An 18,112-nucleotide genomic window follows, 5' to 3' on the forward strand; every position below is an offset into this window, starting at 1 on the left:
GAGAAGGGAGGAGGGAGGAAGAGGTGAAGTGATGAGGGAGATGGCGGCCGAGGCATGAAGCAGCGTTCTGGACAATGGCTGCCTTCCTCTTCCTGTCTTCTCTGCATCCTTTCTCTTCTCCCCTCATTTGGAGCTGGTCCCTCTCTAGAATATGATGTGAGCGTTGTGGAGGAGGGCACAGGTACGGCTCAGTCTCAGCACCCACTCACTCCTATCACAGGTGGCCCGTCCCCTGGGTCTCCGGTCCCAACAGCTGGACATGACATCAGCTGGGAGAGGCACAGGCCCTTTTGTTTGGGGTCAAGACAAGGCCAAGGAGCCTGCTGTGGCTCTGCTTCCTTAGAAAAAGAGTGAAGGATGTGGTTCTCACTGCCCTGACAGTGGCGTCAGACAGTTGTGAGAGGTCCTACTGGAATGTCAGTGTGTGTGTGTGTGTGTGTGTGTGTGTGTGTGTGTGTGTGTGTGTGTGTGTTCTATTCAAGAGGGAGGGACTGGTCCTGGGTGCTGGGACGGGACATCCAGAAAGCAGCCCTGCTTGCACAGGGGCTTGGTGCCCTGCCCTGGGCTGTTGGCTCCCTGCAAGTGGCTTATGAGGAAGAAGATTGCTTATCAGTACTCAGGCCTGGGGTGCAGGGCTGGGAAGGCTACCAAAGAGGCCTGTGCTTCTAGCTGATTCTTCTAGTAGGCCCAGAGTGAGCTTGCTCCCCTCTGACCCTAGGGGTGTAATGTGAGCCAGCCTCAGATCTGGGTCTTGAGGCCCCTATGCTCAGGGTCTGGGTTACTACTGAGGAAGGCAAGGGTTGTCCTGGACCTGAACCCCTAACTCAACAGTGGTTTCTAATTCTGTCTCTGGGGTTGCTGGGACCCATCCCCTAAGAACTTCACTCTGAGGAAAGTGTTACATTGTCCCACTTTACAGGAAGGAGACTTAGAGAGACCAGGCGATGTCCCAAGCCCTCAACAAGTGGCAAAACTGCTTAGTATTAGGCTTTCCCAGCTGAGTCTTTGGACTCATAGAGATATGTGACCTCAGTATTATCTAGATCTCTACCTCCATGTCCCTTCTGGTGGTAGGGAGGGGATGGGAATGCTGTCAGGAGGTATAGTCAAGCAGGTCGGATGGAGGCAGAGAAAGGCTGAGGATGGAGAAGCCAGCCTGATGTTGAAGTTAATGGGTATAAGGCAGGCTTGGATTTGAAGGGACTGGTGGACGGGGTTGTCCAAGGACAGTTCTAGGCTACAGGACCCGATATCCATTTCTACCCATCTCCTTCCAGGTCCTCAGGACTGAGCTGCCTACTCTGAGACCATAGGTGTGAGGATGGAGGTAGCATTCTGAGGGATTTCACCTCAAGTCCTGGCCGCACCCCTCAGTTCTGTCCTGTCAGGTTCTGGGAAGGGGGTGTGTGTGTAGCCTTTAGCTTTATCTCTGCCCCTGTGACTGGTGGCCATGGTGGTTTCCGGCCAGCAGCTCCTGTTTCCGGAGGCCCAAAGGGGGCCCAGGCGGAGCCTAGAGGGGCAGTGGGGCTGGGCCTGGGTGGCCCCACTGGCTCCGCCTCTGTCTATCTTTGGGAATTTAGTTCCCGGGCACCACTGGCCCGTACTCCACTGCCTGCCAGCAGCCAAAAGCTGTCCTGATCACCCAGGGTTTTTTCCTCCCAACCCAGACCCCACCAACTAACCCCTGCCTCCTGGCCTCTGGCCCCAACTGCCCTGCTCTGTTCTTAGGGGGCTGAGAAGTCTCCAGTCACTCCACTGCTGAAGTTGTGGGTGCAGATGCTGGCCTGCCTTGGACCACAGAGGCCTGTGGGGGCTCGTTTCTGAGTCCCTCCTGGCCCACCATGGCACGGCGGCTGCAGGATGAGCTGTCGGCCTTCTTCTTTGAGTATGACACTCCCCGGATGGTGCTGGTACGAAACAAGAAGGTGGGAGTCATTTTCCGTCTGATCCAGTTGGTGGTTCTGGTCTACGTCATTGGGTGAGTCTGAGTCCCCTCCTCGCCACCTTTGGGCACTGGACCCCTACATGTGCCAGTCCTCTGAGCTCTGGGGTACTGATTAGCCCCTCATCTCTCCATGCACTGGAAAGCCCTCCTGATGAGCCTCCATGCTACTAGGAAAGAATAGGCTCTGTTAACCCACTGCCAAGACGGACACACTGAGGCAGGATGGGACACACTGCTCTGGGTGCATGGTGAGCAAGAGGTAATGCCATTGTGGGTCCCAAGGAAGTGACATTGTGAGTGAGTGAGTGGTGCTCGCTGTAAGAGCTCCCTTCACCTCCACCTTCCCACATGCAGCTACTGAGACAAGGCGACACCCATCTTATTAGCCAGGAGATAGGCCCTGAATGAGGGACAACCTGGGGTATCCGGGAACCTGGGAACTGAAAGACCCTTGGATTCTGAACACTCAGCATGTAGATGGAGGCTTGAAGCAAGAGGTAGTTCTCCATTCTCAAGTGTGTCATCTCCTTCCCGGGCACAGGATCAAAGATGCACAGGTCTACCTCAGCCATCTGGCTAGCCTGGAAACCATGCAAAGGCCCCATTTTAAAGTTCAGTCTGGTTGTCCTGGAAGTTAACAGTCCTGGCAGAATCTTGCATGAGCATGTGTGTTGAGTGGGCTAATGTCACGGAGTCATTCGGAGGTGCCTGTCCCCTTCCCATGTTCTATATGTCTAGGCATGTACCAATGGCTTTACGTATCTATTGCTGGGTGTACATGCATGTATGGCCATGCCCCTGTCTGTCCCGTGCCTGAGGTAGTTAGGTGCCTGAAGTGTCACATGTAAGGGGTATCATGTTTACTCACAGTCATGCTGAAAAGAACCCCCAGAGGCCCTGGGGTCACTAAAAGGGTTGGGTCCTGATGAGAGCCTGCCAGCATCCAGCGCCCCAGGCTGACTATGCTGTGTGGTTCTGAGGGCTCTGCACATTCACATTTGGGGGACCTCTTGGGAGGGTCTAGCACCCAGAACAGCCTTTCTTCTGCCCACTGGTCCCCTGAGATTCAGAGCTGGCCAGATGCAGCCAAGGCCAGGACCCTACTGCTGCCTTTTGGGCTCTGTCTCCCTCTTGCTCACAAATCAATTTGGCCGAGCTTGGGAGGAAAACTAAGGCCCAGAGAGGAGCCACGGAATTTCCAGGTCACGGGGCAAATCAGCCTCAGCCCTCGGCCTTTGCTCTGCCCCTCTCTTTTCATCCCCACAAGGTTTCTAAGGAACTGTCTAATGGGCACCAAGGACCACAGGTCGAGCACAAGAGGAGCCTAAAAGTTCACCATTTACTTATTTCTAGTTCCTCCAGGAAAGAGAAGTCACACTACTCAGGCTCAGCCTGTTCCTCACCTGGAGAGGCCAAAAAGGTTGTCCTCACTCAGGCCCCGAGGGCTCTCTACTGTGATTTCAGAGCCTGGCTGTCAGAACAGAAGGGACAGTCCACCTACTCGAGCCCCGCTTAAGATGAGTCCCAACTGCCCCCAGCTCTGACATATTCCTCCAGTGACAGGAACCTCACCGCCTCCTTCTTTCCTTTCTTCTGGTCCAAGATGGTCCATCATTTTCAAATGGATGTAGCCCTTGTTGGTGTGAGGGATGGGGGTGTAAGAGACGAGGGATGTAACTAGTCTCACTAAAACGGCCAATTCATACAGCGGAGCCGAAGGCAAGGTCTTCAGGTCCCCAAATCCAGGCTTCCCTGCCCACTGGGATTTTTGCTAACTCTGGCTGTGGCTCCTCTGTCTCTGTCGCCCTCATCTGGCCCCTGCCTGATGCTACACCGACTCCTACAGACAAGACTCCCAGCACCTCGGGCATCTCAAGCCTCAGTCTCCCCATGGTTACATAGGACAGTGGTTGGAGAGGACCATGCTCTTCCTTGTGAAGGGAAGGGCATTGCTCTAAGGATCCTCCTCTTTCCTAGACGTTTGTCTGGTTGTCCGGTCCTGTGGGTGCTGCAAGGAAGCTGGGGGGTGGGGGCCAAGGGACGATCAAGGGATTCGGTCTCTGGGCACCAGACATCAAAGCCTATGTTGGAAATGGGTAGCATGGAGGTGGAGAGGGACAGATGAAGAAAGCAGCCATGAGACTTAGGAAGTCAGACAGACAGACAGACAGACAGACAGGCTCAGATGCCAAGGCGTGGAACAGGCTTAGAGGAGGGAAGCTTAGGCTGTGGTCTCTATTGGTCATGTTCTTCCTGTAGATTCGAGACAAGGAGGGGAAGTAAGAAACTGCAGAAGGCAGAGCCCCTGCTGGCCCAGATTAAGGTGATGTCACAGATGGAATACTCCAGTTGGAGGGGTTGGGCTATGACAGACTGGTCTGGTCCCTCCTGCTGGGAAGCAGGGGGACACAGGAAATGAACTCTGTTGTGTGAGTCCAAGTGGACCTCTGGCCAGGTATGGTGGTGCACATGTTTAACCTCAGGCAAAGGTGGGTAGATCTCTGTGAATTCGAGGACAGCCTGATCTACAGAGTAAGTTCTAAGACATTAAGGCAGCCAGGGCTACACAGAGAGACCTAGTTTTTTTTTTTTTTTTTTTAAGAAGAATTGGTCCAGTTGAATTTTGTATTTGTTTGTTTTTTGAGGCAAGGTCTACATAGCCCTGGCTCTTTTGGAACTCACTATGTAGACCAGGCTGGCCTCAAACACACAGACATCCATCTACCTCTGCCTCCCAAGTGCTTGGATTAAAGGCATGTGCTATCATGCCTGGCTTCAGTTGAATGTTTTGTTTGTTGGACTGGAACTTGCTTGAGACTGACTTCAAATACCTTAATATTGGCTCTTTTAACTAACTTGTCTTTCATTTATTTAATGCTGGGGATTGGACCTATGGCCTTGAGCATGCTAAACACGCTGTCTATCATTGAGCTATTCCTTAGCCTTCATTAAAAAAAAATCACACACACACACACACACACACACACACACACACACACACACACACACACACACACACCTGACTGAATCAGGCATGGTAGGTGGTATTTATCTATAATCCCAGCACTCAGTAGCCTGAGACAGTCATATCATAAATTCAAGATTAGCCTGGGCTACATGGTGAGTTCCAAGCCAGTCTGGTACATGATACTCTCTCAAAAACAAACGAAACTTCACAAGTCTGTGGTCATTATTATTACAAGGTTGCATAATTGTCACTTCTAATTACATTTCCATCACTCTAAAAGGAAACATTGTATCCCTTAGTAATCAACCCCTTTTCTCCTCACAGCTTGCCTTGCCTATTCTGGGTATTTCCTATAAATAGAACCATACACCAGGCGCCTTTTCGTATCTGGCTTCTTTTACTTGCCATGTTGGTTATAATGTGTAACCCAATGTTTTTATGGCTAAATAATATCCCATGTGTTGATTCATCACGTTTTGTTTATTAGAGTACCTGTGGTTGGACATTTTAGGCTGTTTCCACTTTTTGGCTCCCAGAAGCAATGCTGCCCTGAGTGTTTGTGGACCAATACTTTGGTGGACTTTTTTTTTTTCTCCAAGGTATATATCTAGTAGTGGGATCAGGTCAAGTGAAAGCCCATGTTCAAAGTTCTGTGGAACTGCAGAGCTGTGTTCTAAACTGTCCTGTGGCATCGGAGATACCTTCAAGATGTCTGCTGTGGAAGGCAGATCTGGGTCCCCAAATAAACTAGTTACCTCTCTTGTAGCTGTGACAAAAGCAGATAAAGGTGGAAGAGTTTACTCTGGCTCACGGTTTGAGGGCACATCTATCATGGTGGTAAAGGCATGGTGGTGAGAGTCTCTCTGGCTGTGGCAACTGGAGAGTGGGGCGGCCGGGTCTCCCTGCGCCCACAGTCAAGAAGCAGAGAGAATGTGGGATTCCACTTGCTTTCTCCTTTATATTCAGTTCACCGGCATGGTGCTGCCCACATTCAGGGAGGGTGTCCCCTGCTCAGTAAAACCTCCTTGAAAGGTCCTCTGCCAGGGCTGGGGATGTAGCTCAGTTGCATAGCATGCACAAAGCCCTGGCAGATCCCCAGAACATAAACAAGGAGGTGCATCCCTGTAATCCTAATACTCGACAGGAGTTCAAGATTACCCTTGGCAACATGGTGAGTTTGAGACTCAAGTTCCTCTCCAACAATTCGCTTTATTTACTTTTGACTTCAGCCTCATTCAAGTTCTCAGGGCAGAGGCAGAGCGAGGCCAGATTCTTTGCCAGTATATAACACGAATGACCCAGATGGCCCAGTTCCTGAAAGAATTTTTGCTCCCCTGTGAGACCTTCTGATCTGGGCCCCCCACTACCTGCATTTCTCTTAGCATTCTCGTCTCCTAAACTCCCCTCAGAATGGCCTATTAGGCTCTGCTTACAGCATTCAAGGGCTTCTCTGGCCCACAGCCCCAAACTCTTCCACAAAGACCTAAGGTTTACATGATCAGGCTTATGAGAGCAATGGCCCCACTCCTCAGTACCCAGATCTGTACTAGGAAGGGTCCTCTGCAGGAACGGCACCGACAGAATGGATGTGTAGCATAGGAGAGTCACCAGATTGCCTTACACAATAGGTAGGAGCCAGGTAGCTTCACAATGGCTGTCTGGATGCCAGAGAAGCTGAGAGCCTGGTAGCTGATCGGTCCATGAAGCTAGATACCTCAGGGGTCTCAATGTGGCACTGGAAGACTGGAAGATTCCTGGAGAGTTACTAGTCCTCGGCTCGGAAGACAAAGAGGCTGGGGTCTGATATCAGCTCCATCAGTGGCAGCAGCTGCCACAATGGTCACAGGCCCCTGGAGGAAGTGAAGGCAGGCAGGCCACACTGCTTTTCCTCTGGCCTCTTTATCTCTGGGCCCGTTGGAAGGTACTGCTCTCTCTGCGTTAACTTCCTCTCTCAATTAATCCTCTGTGGGCACGTCCTGAGGTGAGTCTCCTAGGTGACTCCAGACGCAATCAAAGTTGACAATATCAACCAGCACACCAAGCGACCAGAGATGCCAGTAGTCTGTTCAGACTTCTTGAGGGCGGGCTCCTAGGATTTGCTCACTTCTGTGCTTTTAGTGTCGAGAACAGTGCCTGGCACCAAAGATGGGCTTGATGCATACATGTGTATAGAATGACTGACTAAATGTGTAGGGCTGAGTTTGTAAGGGCATAATCCACCTCCATAGATGTAGAGGTGGGTCTTGGGACAAGTGTACCTGTGACAGCTCACCCAGACCTCTGTCCTGGGCTGAGAATGGTGGCCAGGGGGATGGGGAAGATTTGATGAGAGAGTTTCATTTTCATGTGTCTTGAGTACACAGCCTTGTTAAGGATTTACTGAGTGGGCCGTACCGTTGAGGTAGGGGCATCCTCTGTTTACTGAGGAAGTTGGGGCTCAGAGAAGTTCAGTCTCTAGTCTGAAGCCATACATTTGGCAAAAGGCAGGTCTAGTACTTAAACGTGGGCCACGTCACTGTGTATCCTCTTCCCAGGGACCACTGGAGAAGGGAGCCCCTGAAGGGTGAAGAGACTGGAAGGAGAGGGGCCTCTGAAGATGCCGGTGTCTTTGACCCCAGACTCTGATGGCCTTCCCAGAGTGGTAACCACAAGGCCAGGTCAAGACATGGCTTTGGGGGAGATGGCTCAGCGGTTAGGAGTGTGTTCCGCTCTTGTAGACAAACTAAGTCCAGTTCCCAGCACCTATGGCAGGCAGGCAGCTCATACTTACCTGTAATTTTGGCTCCACCAGATTCCATGCCTTCTCTTTGTCTTCACGGTTATCTATAGTTGAGTGTTCAACTCCCCCACACACCCACACACCCACACCCACACATATATACACAGTTAAAAATAAAATCTTCTTTAAAAGACATAGCTTTGGAATGGCAGGCCTGTTGCCATCATGCCAAAGCTATTATTACCAGGGCTGAGGTCACAAATGCCAGATTTGACATTTCCTTTTGACCTCCAAGACCAGCAGACCCAGGGGCAGACACAGCCCAGAAATTGTACTGGTCCCAACCCACAGCTGAGGCAGGGGAGGAGCTCCGGGGAGATACATCCATGCCAGTGCTGTACAGCCCTGAATGGGAGGCCTCCAGCCCTGCGTCTCCTCCTGCTCCTGTTTGACCTCTGACCTTTGGGAGGGGAGTGTCCTCGGACACCAGTTTCTCCACCCATTGTGTCATGTGTTGCTATTGGGCAAAGAGAAATTGAGGTTCTGGGGATGGAGATGTGAAGAGGGAAACCAGTGGCTTCTCAGAGAAGACTCAGAATGTGCAACAACCCCCTCCTCCAAGGCAGCCCCTTTAAGCTGGGGTGTGAGACAGAGGCCTGACTACAGCAAGAGACCATGCAGATGAGGAATCCTTCTCCATGAGGGGTTCCTAGCAGGGCAGCCTGGCATCCAGCCCCGGAAGAACCCAGACCTTTGTTGCGCCTCACCTGTTTCTATTTGTGGCCTGCAGGGGGCAGCAGTGACCACACTTTGACTTGGAAGAGGGCTGGTTTCCAACGCAGGAGAGGATTAAAGTAGCGACAAGACTGTTTCCCCGTGGCCTAGGACAGGGAAATGACACTGACTCTGGCACTAAGGCTTGGAGAATCCTGTCCCCAGAGCAGATGACTTTGAGCTCTTTGTCTAGGTAAGGTAAAGGATGGAGGGAGCAGAGCACACACACCTACAGTCTTCTCCCTGGGGAGGACTGCAGGTCTATGCTCCAGCGGGCAACACGCCCTGAATCGACCAGTGTCTTCTAAAGGAAGAGGCTATCCCTGGAGAGACATGAGGTACAAAACTCCCAGTGTAAGCGATCGAAATGAAACTAAGCTAATTCCCACAATGGAAGGGACTTACTTCGTTGGCTCATGTTCTAGTAAAGTCCAGAAATTGTTGTTATTATTGTTTTTTTTTCCCCCAAGGGTTTGCGGCAACATGGTCAGGAATCTTGTCCTCTCCATCTCCTGGCTCCATCCTCAGGCTATTGCTGAGAGAAGGCAAAAAAAATGGCTAACGGTAATGTTGGCCTCACAGCCATTTTGCTTAGCCACCCAGCACAGTGGAAGTTTCTTGGCTAGTAAATCCGAGGGGAAAAAAAGAATCTGGCTTTGCTGTTGATAGTCTTCTAATGACAATTAGACTCTACTTCTGCTAGAGGGTCGGGACATTGATTGGCATGCCTTGGTCAATCCCACTGAACCTCCAGGATTCGACACGAGCCACTTACACAAGAGCCTGAGGGAGGGGCCTGGATGCTGCAAGAAGGTCCGGTCTCTAGCCCCATATCCTGACTTCCCTTCTCTTTCCCACTTTCTACTCAGTAATGACAGATGGCTTCTGCGCAGCGTTGGCGAGGCGCCAGCCCACATCCTAAGCAACTTCTCTGAATTAACTCGCTTAACATAAACAAGCACGGATGTTGTTCCCGTTTTATAGATAAGGAAGATGAAGAGGAAGGACCCACTCTAAACCTTGCAGCACGGAGGAGCAGGCCTGGCTGGGAGACAAAGCCAGACTCCCGGGCAGTCCTTACACTTTGCTGGAAGCTGTGTGGGAAGAAACAGGGTGTTTTGGAAGGAGGACTGGGGATCAAGAGCTGGCCGGCTGGCCCTAACGGACAGCTCTTGGAAAAAGGATTAGGAGGGACAGTCTATCAGTAGCTTCATGGATTGGTCCCTGTGGCAGTTGGAGGGGTGGGAATTTAGACACAGGCCAGCAGGGGGTGACAGACGAGGCTGTCCTGCCACCAGGAAAGTAGTTCAGAAATGTATCTGAGGAGGACAAGAGGCAGCCCAGAAAGGACAGAAGCTCTCACAGCCATTTGTGTCCTCGGATGTCCTGCCCAGCACTGCACAGAATCCTAACTCCTCTGTCTTCCCCGGACCTGGCAGGTGGGTGTTTGTCTACGAAAAGGGATACCAGACTTCAAGTGGCCTCATCAGCAGTGTGTCTGTGAAACTCAAGGGCCTGGCTGTGACCCAGCTCCAGGGCCTGGGGCCCCAGGTCTGGGATGTGGCTGACTATGTCTTCCCAGCACAGGTGAGCTGGCTCAGGGCTGCAGCATCCTCCCTCCCACAAACCGTGGCTCAAGGATGCCTGAGGGACCAGTCCAGGACCCCCTGAGGGTCCTGCTCTCTGGACCTCAGTCTCCTTTGCTGTGAGACTAGTCCTGTCGCTCCACAGCGATGTCACGGGATGTGGGGTCTGCTGGGTGTCAGTCAGGTGGGCTCGAGAGCCCTGCTGGGACAGTGTTTAGATGCTTGGGGCTGTTCTACCAACTCCGCCTGTCATCTCCCTGCCCTTCGCTTCCAGGGGGACAGCTCCTTTGTAGTTATGACCAATTTCATCGTGACCCCTCAGCAGGCTCAAGGCTACTGTGCAGAGGTGAGGACTCTGGCCCTCTCCTGGATCCACAGGGAGATAATATGATGGAATCCCCTTGGGCCTTGGTGGTGATGTAGGATGGGCTTTCTGATGAGGTTGTGATGCAATGTTGGACAGAGAGTCACACAAAATCACCCTCAGCCTTTGTTAGTGCCATTGTTGGGCATTGGGCCTCTCCATCCCAACCTCCAGTCCCCTGCCAGCAGCTCTCAGCAGCTGGACAGAAACCTAGCATAAATGTGGGAGAAGGAGGCTGTCAGCAGGGTCTTCCACAGAATCTGAGATTTTGCTCCATGTCTACACTGTGGCCCTGGAGGGGGGGGGGCAGAGTAGGAGAGGGTCCGCTCTAGGACCACACCACAGGGCCTGGGACCAACAGCTCTCCCCTCCCCCAGAACCCAGAAGGTGGCATATGTCAGGATGATAATGGCTGCACTCCAGGAAAAGCAGAGAGGAAGGCCCAAGGTAAGCCCAGCCCCTTCCCGCCTGCCTCTCTCTGTACTCCACATCTCCCCAAGTCGTTCCCCATTGAGAAAGTCTATCCTGCTCTCATCCTGGCTCTCAGCTCCCACACCATGGAAGTCACCATAGGGTGGGACCCCAGGGGTTGCTCTCTCCCTACAGGTATTCGCTCAGGCAAGTGTGTGCCCTTCAATAGCACAGTGAAGACCTGTGAGATCTTTGGCTGGTGTCCTGTGGAGGTGGATGACAAGATCCCAAGGTAACTGATGTCCTGTCCTTCCAGGGAGCTAGAGACAGGGTCCTGACTCACAGACATCTGTGTCTGGCAAGAATGGGTTCTTTATACTTCTGATCCGACCCCTCACTCTATCCCTGTGGCCCAGGCCAAAGAGTCTCCCTGGTCTAGGAGCCTGTAAGCCCGTGCCTCTGTAGCATGGCTACCCCAACGCCACCACACATCCATGCACGCTCCAGGGTAACCCCTGTGCACCCTGCTACATGCCAAGCTCTTTCGGAGCATGCAGACACTCTTGGGGAGGGGCACTGAGTGCGTGCTGTTTTCCCCAGCCCTGCTCTTCTCCACGAGGCTGAGAATTTCACCCTCTTCATCAAGAACAGCATCAGCTTTCCACGCTTCAAGGTCAACAGGTTCGTGGGAAAGGAAGGCGGAGATGCAGGTGGTTTGTGGCAGCTGCGGCCGCTCTCAGCACTGTCTCCCTCCATCCCCGCCGCTTGCACTCTGGAGACGGCAGCCTTGGCCGGCCTCCTGGAGGCTGACTGCTCTGGAGGGGGACACTCTAGAGTTCTTGAGGGTCCCCAGAGCTGAGTGGAGTGAGCACCCTCCCAGCTGCCACATGGCTGCTACCCATGCCTTCCACACAGGCGCAACCTGGTGGAGGAGGTGAATGGCACCTACCTGAAGAGATGCCTCTTCCACAAGACCCTGCACCCGCTGTGCCCAGTCTTCAGCCTTGGCTATGTGGTGCGCGAGTCAGGCCAGGACTTCCGCAGCCTGGCTGAGAAGGTATGGATGGGATGGGGCGGTGCCAGCAAGGAGTATACGGCCCAAGGTCACAAGACAGGCCTGCCAGTCCCTTCCTGCCTCCCAAATTTCCCTGGGATAGGCCAAGTGTATGCATTGGACTTGTGCCCTAGTACCAGAGCCCCTGAGGGTCCTCTGCAGGGCCTGGTCTGATCCTGCCATGGAGGAGATGCTAAGAATGAAGAGGTGTGGGCAGACAGCATCATCTGGATATTCAATGGTCCTCCCTCCCTTCCCTTCTCCCTTTATTCCTTCCTCTCTCCTTCCTTTCCTCTCCCCCTCCCTTCCTTCCTCTCCCATTTCTTCCTTTTTGTTGTTTTGAGTCAGGGTTTCTCTATGTGGCCTAGGCTGTCCCCAAACTCTTAATCCCCCTGCATCTGCCTACTTAATGAAGAGTAGAGGTGTGTGTCACCACACCCAGTTTCTTTTTTAATTATTTTTTTTTCTGCTGAGGATGGGCCTCATGCACACTCCGTAGTAACCCCTAACCCAGAGCTGTACCACAGCCTGAAATCACTGTGGTGGGGATGGACCTCAGGGCTTCACATGTCCCCTGGATTCCAAGACCACAGTCCTCGTCCTCGTCGTCATCGTCAGGCTCTGGATCCAAATCCTGCTCTGCCTCCCAGTCAGAGTGTGCCCTCAGACAGGTCTCTTAGGTTCAGTGTATCTGAGAATTGCCACTGAAGACAATAATAGCACCATTCCCATGGTGGCGCTGGGAGAGGATCAAGTGAGCACGCACCTGCCGGCTAGCACTTCAGCTCTGCCCGGCATGGGGCCATCCTACATCCTGTTCTCGCTGGGTCCTTCTTGTGCTCGCTCCTGCAGCTGCCTGTGCGGGGATGGCAACCCTCCCCTTTTCCGTGAGGTCACCAACAAGCCCCACAGTTGTGTATGACAGAAGTCTGCAGGTGTTTGCTTCCAAGAGCCACACGGAGGTGGAAGCAGCCAGACAGTGGTTAACTGTGGGTGCTTAGGCTTCTGTGGGTTCATCATGATTTTCAACCCACCCTGCTTCTAGAAGCCACGCCTACCCTCACCCACTGAGTTTGGGGATCTCTGTGCCGGCCTCCAGGCTAAGCTGCTCAGCTGCCTGCCCACTTCTCTGACCACCTCTCGGCTCTTGGCCTGAGCCACCCACCTGTCCTGCCTGACTTCACGTTCTGAAGTGTTTTCTTCCCAGACTGCACAGGTCACTCTAGTTCAAAGGCTGCTTGTCTCCCACACCACTGCGGCTTGAGGCAGCAACTCTCGGGAAATGTGACAAGTGCCAGACGACTCTGTCTCCTGACAGTCTTAGAGGACAGAGGTCAATAAGCAATCGCACAGAATACACATATGACAAGCCAGGTGTGCTAGCACACATCTGTGACCCCAGCACACAGGAGGCAGATGCAGGAGGATCAGGAGTTCAAGGCCAACCTAACTACACAGTAATACCCAGTCTCAAGAAACTAGGAAATGGGAGGGATGATTCAGCTGTTAAAAGCACTTGCTGTTCTTCCAGAGGACCCAACTTTAGATTCCCAGCAATTCACATTGGGTGGTTCATAACCACCTGAAACTCCAGCTCCGGGGAATCCAAATGACCTCTTCTGGGCTCCGAAAACATACACACACACACACACACACACACACACACACACACACACACACACACACACACACACTCAGAAAGCACCCATACACACCTCTCAAAATTAATAATATAATTTTTCAAAGACAGTGCAGATACCAACAATAAGACAGTTTTTGTTGTTGTTGTTTCCTCTTTTTTTTTTTTTTTGGAGACAGGGTTTCTCTGTGTAGCTTTGAGCCTTTCCTAGAACTCACTTGGTAGCCCAGGCTGGCCTCGAACTCACAGAGATCCGCCTGCCTCTGCCTCCCGAGTGCTGGGATTAAAGGCGTGCGCCACCACCGCCCGGCTGTTTCCTCTTTTTAAACTCATGAAGCCATCTTGCCGGTCTAGACAGGAGTTTTAGAATCCTGAAGCCCAGATCTTATGTGCTTGTGTCTCTGGCAGGGTGGGGTGGTTGGCATCACCATCGACTGGGAGTGTGACCTGGATTGGCACGTAAGGCACTGCAAACCCATCTACCAGTTCCATGGACTATATGGGGAGAAAAATCTGTCTCCAGGCTTCAACTTCAGGTACCTGACAGTCTCCTGCCAATTTCTAGAATGCCACAGGTTGACAAATGTTCCCAGAGGGGACCAAAGGACCCTAGATGGCCTCCATCCTGTGTGAGTTGCCAAACAGGAAGCCAGCAGGAAACAAGACCTTAAAGGCTTGAGCCCCTAGCCCTGGGTCTTGGCTCCTGGGAGGTCTGCCTGGTGGGAGTCAGGGAAGGGCTGAGTTCAATTCTCCTGGAAGGAGGCTAATCACTCTCCTTGAGCAATGCTGGAAGGCCTCTTCCTAATACTTTGGCACCGTCTCCTGCCACCTGCCCATCCCCCCGCCTCCAGGTTTGCCAGGCACTTTGTGCAGAACGGGACAAACCGTCGTCACCTCTTCAAGGTGTTTGGGATTCGCTTTGACATCCTTGTGGATGGCAAGGTGAGTGCCCCATGTGAAGGGATGGCCACCAAGGAAGGCCCCTCGTGAGAATTCCGGATGTCTGTTGTTATGGATATGAAGTGTGATGGGAGGGGTATGTTCAGAGATCTGCTTCTAATGACCATGGACATGAGGGATGACCCTGGCCGGGCTTAGAGCCACTGACAGGACTCCCCTTCCATTTCCTTGGGTCCCGGGAAGCAAGGCCAGGTTTAATGACCAGGAGCTGGCTCTCAGGAGAGCTGGAGCCCTGGGCCACAGGTAGTGGGGGTAGTTTGGAGTAGAGGGAGCAGGGCTTGACCTTTTCTATCTGGGTCCCTTCTTCTGATTCGGCTCTCCCCTGGACCCTGCCACCAGGCCGGGAAGTTTGACATCATCCCTACTATGACTACCATCGGCTCTGGAATTGGCATCTTTGGAGTGGTAAGTGCTGTGCTGGGTTTCAGCCACTCCTCTTCTACATTCAGCAGCAGAACCCCCAAAATGTGACTGTAGCTGCCTATCATTTCTGAGGCAGCAGCTGCTTTCTCCATCACCCTAGACCTACCATGGACCTGGGGAAACTAAGGCTCAGAGTTAAGGTAAGAGAGGTAGGATGAGACTGACTTGGACCCAGGAGGGGTTTGCAGCACCTTATCCTGTCTTCAGGAACCCGGGGTCTGTAGTGGAAGGATTCAGCTAGGACAGGACCACAGTCAGTAGGGACCACACTGGGACATGGAAGGTCTGTGTCTGCCCCCAGATTCCTGTTCTCCATCCCTGCCCTCCCTGTCCTCAGGCCACAGTTCTTTGTGATCTCTTGTTGCTCCACATCCTGCCCAAGAGGCATTACTACAAGCAGAAGAAGTTCAAATACGCGGAGGACATGGGGCCTGGGGAGGTAAGAGAACTCCCAGACTTCTTTAGCAGGACTCTTCAAAGACCTCAAGCTCGTGGGTCTGTAGTGGCAGGCTCTGTCCTGCAGGACTCGGTACTTCTGGGGCCTGACTTGCATTCTCACATTGCATACACAGGGTGAACGTGACCCCGCGGCCACCAGCTCCACTCTGGGCCTGCAGGAGAACATGAGGACCTCTTGACCTAAGCCTTGGGCTCTGGACTCGACTCAGTGTGCGGTTTCCGGCAAGGGCTGGTGGCTTCGAGCCAGGGCAGAGGCCATTCCCAGGGGCTTTCCTACCAGGCAGACACCAAGTTGCCCCTCTAGTTCAGAGTGGAGACAGGCGAGACACTGCAATTCCGAGCTTTGGGTCCAGTTCCACACTTCCCCTCCTGAGGGGTGCCCCCTGCAGTTTCAGCCACTCTGGGTTCATGTGGTTGGGCTCCTCACACACCTAGACCTTAGCTTTGTGTTTATGGCTCCGGCTCTCACTGTCCATCCCAGGGCCTCACCTTCCTAGATTTGTGCTCTTCCATATGGAAGCCGCTAGCCAGATGTGACAATTTGAACTTAAAATATGATAAAAAAAAAAATATGCCTCCGTTGAACTAGCTAAGTGGACATGTGTGGCCCATGGCTACCACACTGGACAGCATAGGATGTTTTTCAGTGAGGGAAGTTCTGAAGGAATTCCCTGGGAGGCTCATCAACGGTGCAGGTGCCTGGCACACAGCCCACCTCCTAAACCAGAAACACAGGCCACTTTGTACCTGAGGCTTAAGAACGGCTGTCCTGGAGCTTTTGGACTTGTAAGCTCCCAATCAGCCTCAGGTCAGCCCCAGCCGGCAGCTGTAAGCACTGAGCAGGGGCTCAAACACCCAGCAAGTGTGTAGTGTGCCCGTGTGCCACACAGGCATTCACAAACCCCCATGTGCACACACCTCCTACACACACACACACACACACACACACACACACACACACACACACACTCCTCCACCCCCACTGTGGGTTGGAACAGCTTGGGTACTCCAAGTGCAGCCATCTGAACACACCTACACCCCCAGGCAGGGACACATGGTCTCCATACAGTGTCCCCCCCACCCCACATGGGACGATGCTCCTTCCTGAGGGAGGCAGGCCAGCCCAGCCCTTCTTAGCCACAGAACCTTACTCAGCTACCTCAGATGGAGGTATAAGCTTGATGAATCCTGGCTCCTTGCCTGTGGCCCAGTCCCAGCTTCCGTGGCCTGTTCCGTGGCCCAGCTTGGTTGGAACATGAAGGCTGAGGAGGCAAGGGGTGGGGCACAATAAAAAGAAATGGGGACAAATTTCTGTCTTCTTTGCTTTCCTTTTAAGCCCTTCTGAAGTTCTGTGCACCTGCGAGACGCGCAGCTGAGCTGAGCTTCTGAGGTCCCCGTGGGCAGGCTGGTGAGGGGTGCCTGAGCCCAGTTGGGTCAGTGAGCTCACAAGAGTCCCTGAGCTCCATGTCCACACAGGACAGGGCACCAGCACTCTGCCCAAGCCTGAGCAAGCTCTTCTCCTGGCTGTGAGGGCAGTTGAGCATCCCAGAGGCAGCCTTGGGAAACAGGGTTGAGAGAAAGGCTTATTGTCTTGTCCCAGGGGTGGGGATTTGGGGGCACTGCCACAAAGGAAGTGAGGCTCCATGTGGGCACGCCCTCCAGCCTGGGCTCACAGCCAGCCAGGGGTTCTGAGTACCCCTACCCTGCTCTGTCTAGACCAGTCTGAACGGCACAATTTCTCACACTGATGGATCTGCACAGTTCAACCTGGTGGCCACTTGCCAAGGGTAGCCAATAAACACCTGGAGCCGGTTCACTTTTTAATGCTTTTTAAACAGTGCCTTGCTATGCGGCTCGTGCTGGTCTGAAATTCACGATCCTCTTGTCACAGCTTCTCAAATGCTAGGATCGCAGGTATTTGGCACCATACCCAGTTCTTATTTACTTTTAATTCACCAAAATAGCCGTATGAAGCCAGTGGCTAGCGGAGTGGACAGCATGGGCCGGTTGTTCTCTCAGACCTTGGCCTTCTGCCCCCTTCCCCAGCCAAGAACCTTTCACCCTCCTCTTTCCCAGCGCCCGAAGCCTGGGCTTCCTGTCTCTTTCCTCCTGAGTGGCAGAAAAAAGAAAAAAAAAAAAAGAAGTATCCAACCAGCCCAGATACCTCCAGCCAAGGCGGCCTCTCTTGCGTACCTCTGGCTCGTGATCTGCTGCTGCGCACCAGCCTACTCCCTCTTCATTGCCGCCCGTCCAGAAAGACCAGTTCACCCTTGTCTGCAACCGGCCTCCACCCCCATCACTTCCAGATGCCCTTGCCAAGGTCGCTAGCAGAGCCCTTGATGCAAACTCCACAGCAATACCCGGGCTTGCATCTTGCTCGGCTCCCAGCATTTAACCGTTATTCCAAGATCCCTTCCAGTGGTAGCCCAGTGCCGCCTCTCCTGACTTCCTGGCAGGCCTGGAGAGTAGGGGAAGAAAGCCTCTTGCAGCCCTCACAGCAGCTGTCACACAGCTCACCCTGTGTCCTTGGCAAGTGGCCTCTCTCCAAGACTCCTCTGTGTGTTAGGGGTTACTGCAACCTCTGCTAGGGTTGGGATAAGAGAGACACACGTGAAAGAGCCCAGGACAGTGCCTGGTACACGGGCACACGCTATCATCACTCGTTGTCTCTGGATACAGACATGCGTGCATATATATTGTCCTCTTGGTGCTACAACCCTTGCCCCTTGGTTGGGCACATGGCTGCCTATAACGGAGGTTGCATCTCCATGTTCTATCTCCTTTAACTGGGTCTGGTTATGTGACAAAAT

The 18,112-nt window shown here is 53.0% G+C and overlaps 1 protein-coding gene across 3 annotated transcripts; it reads left to right on the plus strand.

Moving 5' to 3' along the window:
• The first annotated feature begins 1,602 nt into the window (after nt 1-1,602).
• P2rx1 (purinergic receptor P2X 1) lies at nt 1,603-16,610 on the plus strand. 3 transcript variants are annotated; one of them, XM_006992211.4, is made up of 12 exons: nt 1,603-1,978; nt 9,846-9,993; nt 10,267-10,338; nt 10,734-10,803; nt 10,963-11,059; nt 11,368-11,448; nt 11,683-11,824; nt 13,869-13,996; nt 14,312-14,402; nt 14,760-14,825; nt 15,181-15,282; nt 15,416-16,610. In XM_006992211.4, exons 1-12 carry the CDS (start codon nt 1,842-1,844, stop codon nt 15,479-15,481), a joined length of 1,200 nt encoding a protein of 399 aa, XP_006992273.1. In that variant the 5' UTR covers nt 1,603-1,841; the 3' UTR covers nt 15,482-16,610. The 3 variants fall into 3 exon arrangements, with proteins under 3 accessions (XP_006992273.1, XP_076398955.1, XP_042138287.1); XM_042282353.2 differs by lacking the exon at nt 1,603-1,978 and adding an exon at nt 7,934-8,599; XM_076542840.1 differs by lacking the exon at nt 11,368-11,448 and having other exon boundaries at nt 1,689-1,978.
• Nucleotides 16,611-18,112: the final 1,502 nt, after the last annotated feature.

This window comes from Peromyscus maniculatus, chromosome 8 (assembly GCF_049852395.1).
Source record: "Peromyscus maniculatus bairdii isolate BWxNUB_F1_BW_parent chromosome 8, HU_Pman_BW_mat_3.1, whole genome shotgun sequence".
Taxonomy (NCBI): Eukaryota; Metazoa; Chordata; class Mammalia; order Rodentia; family Cricetidae; genus Peromyscus; species Peromyscus maniculatus.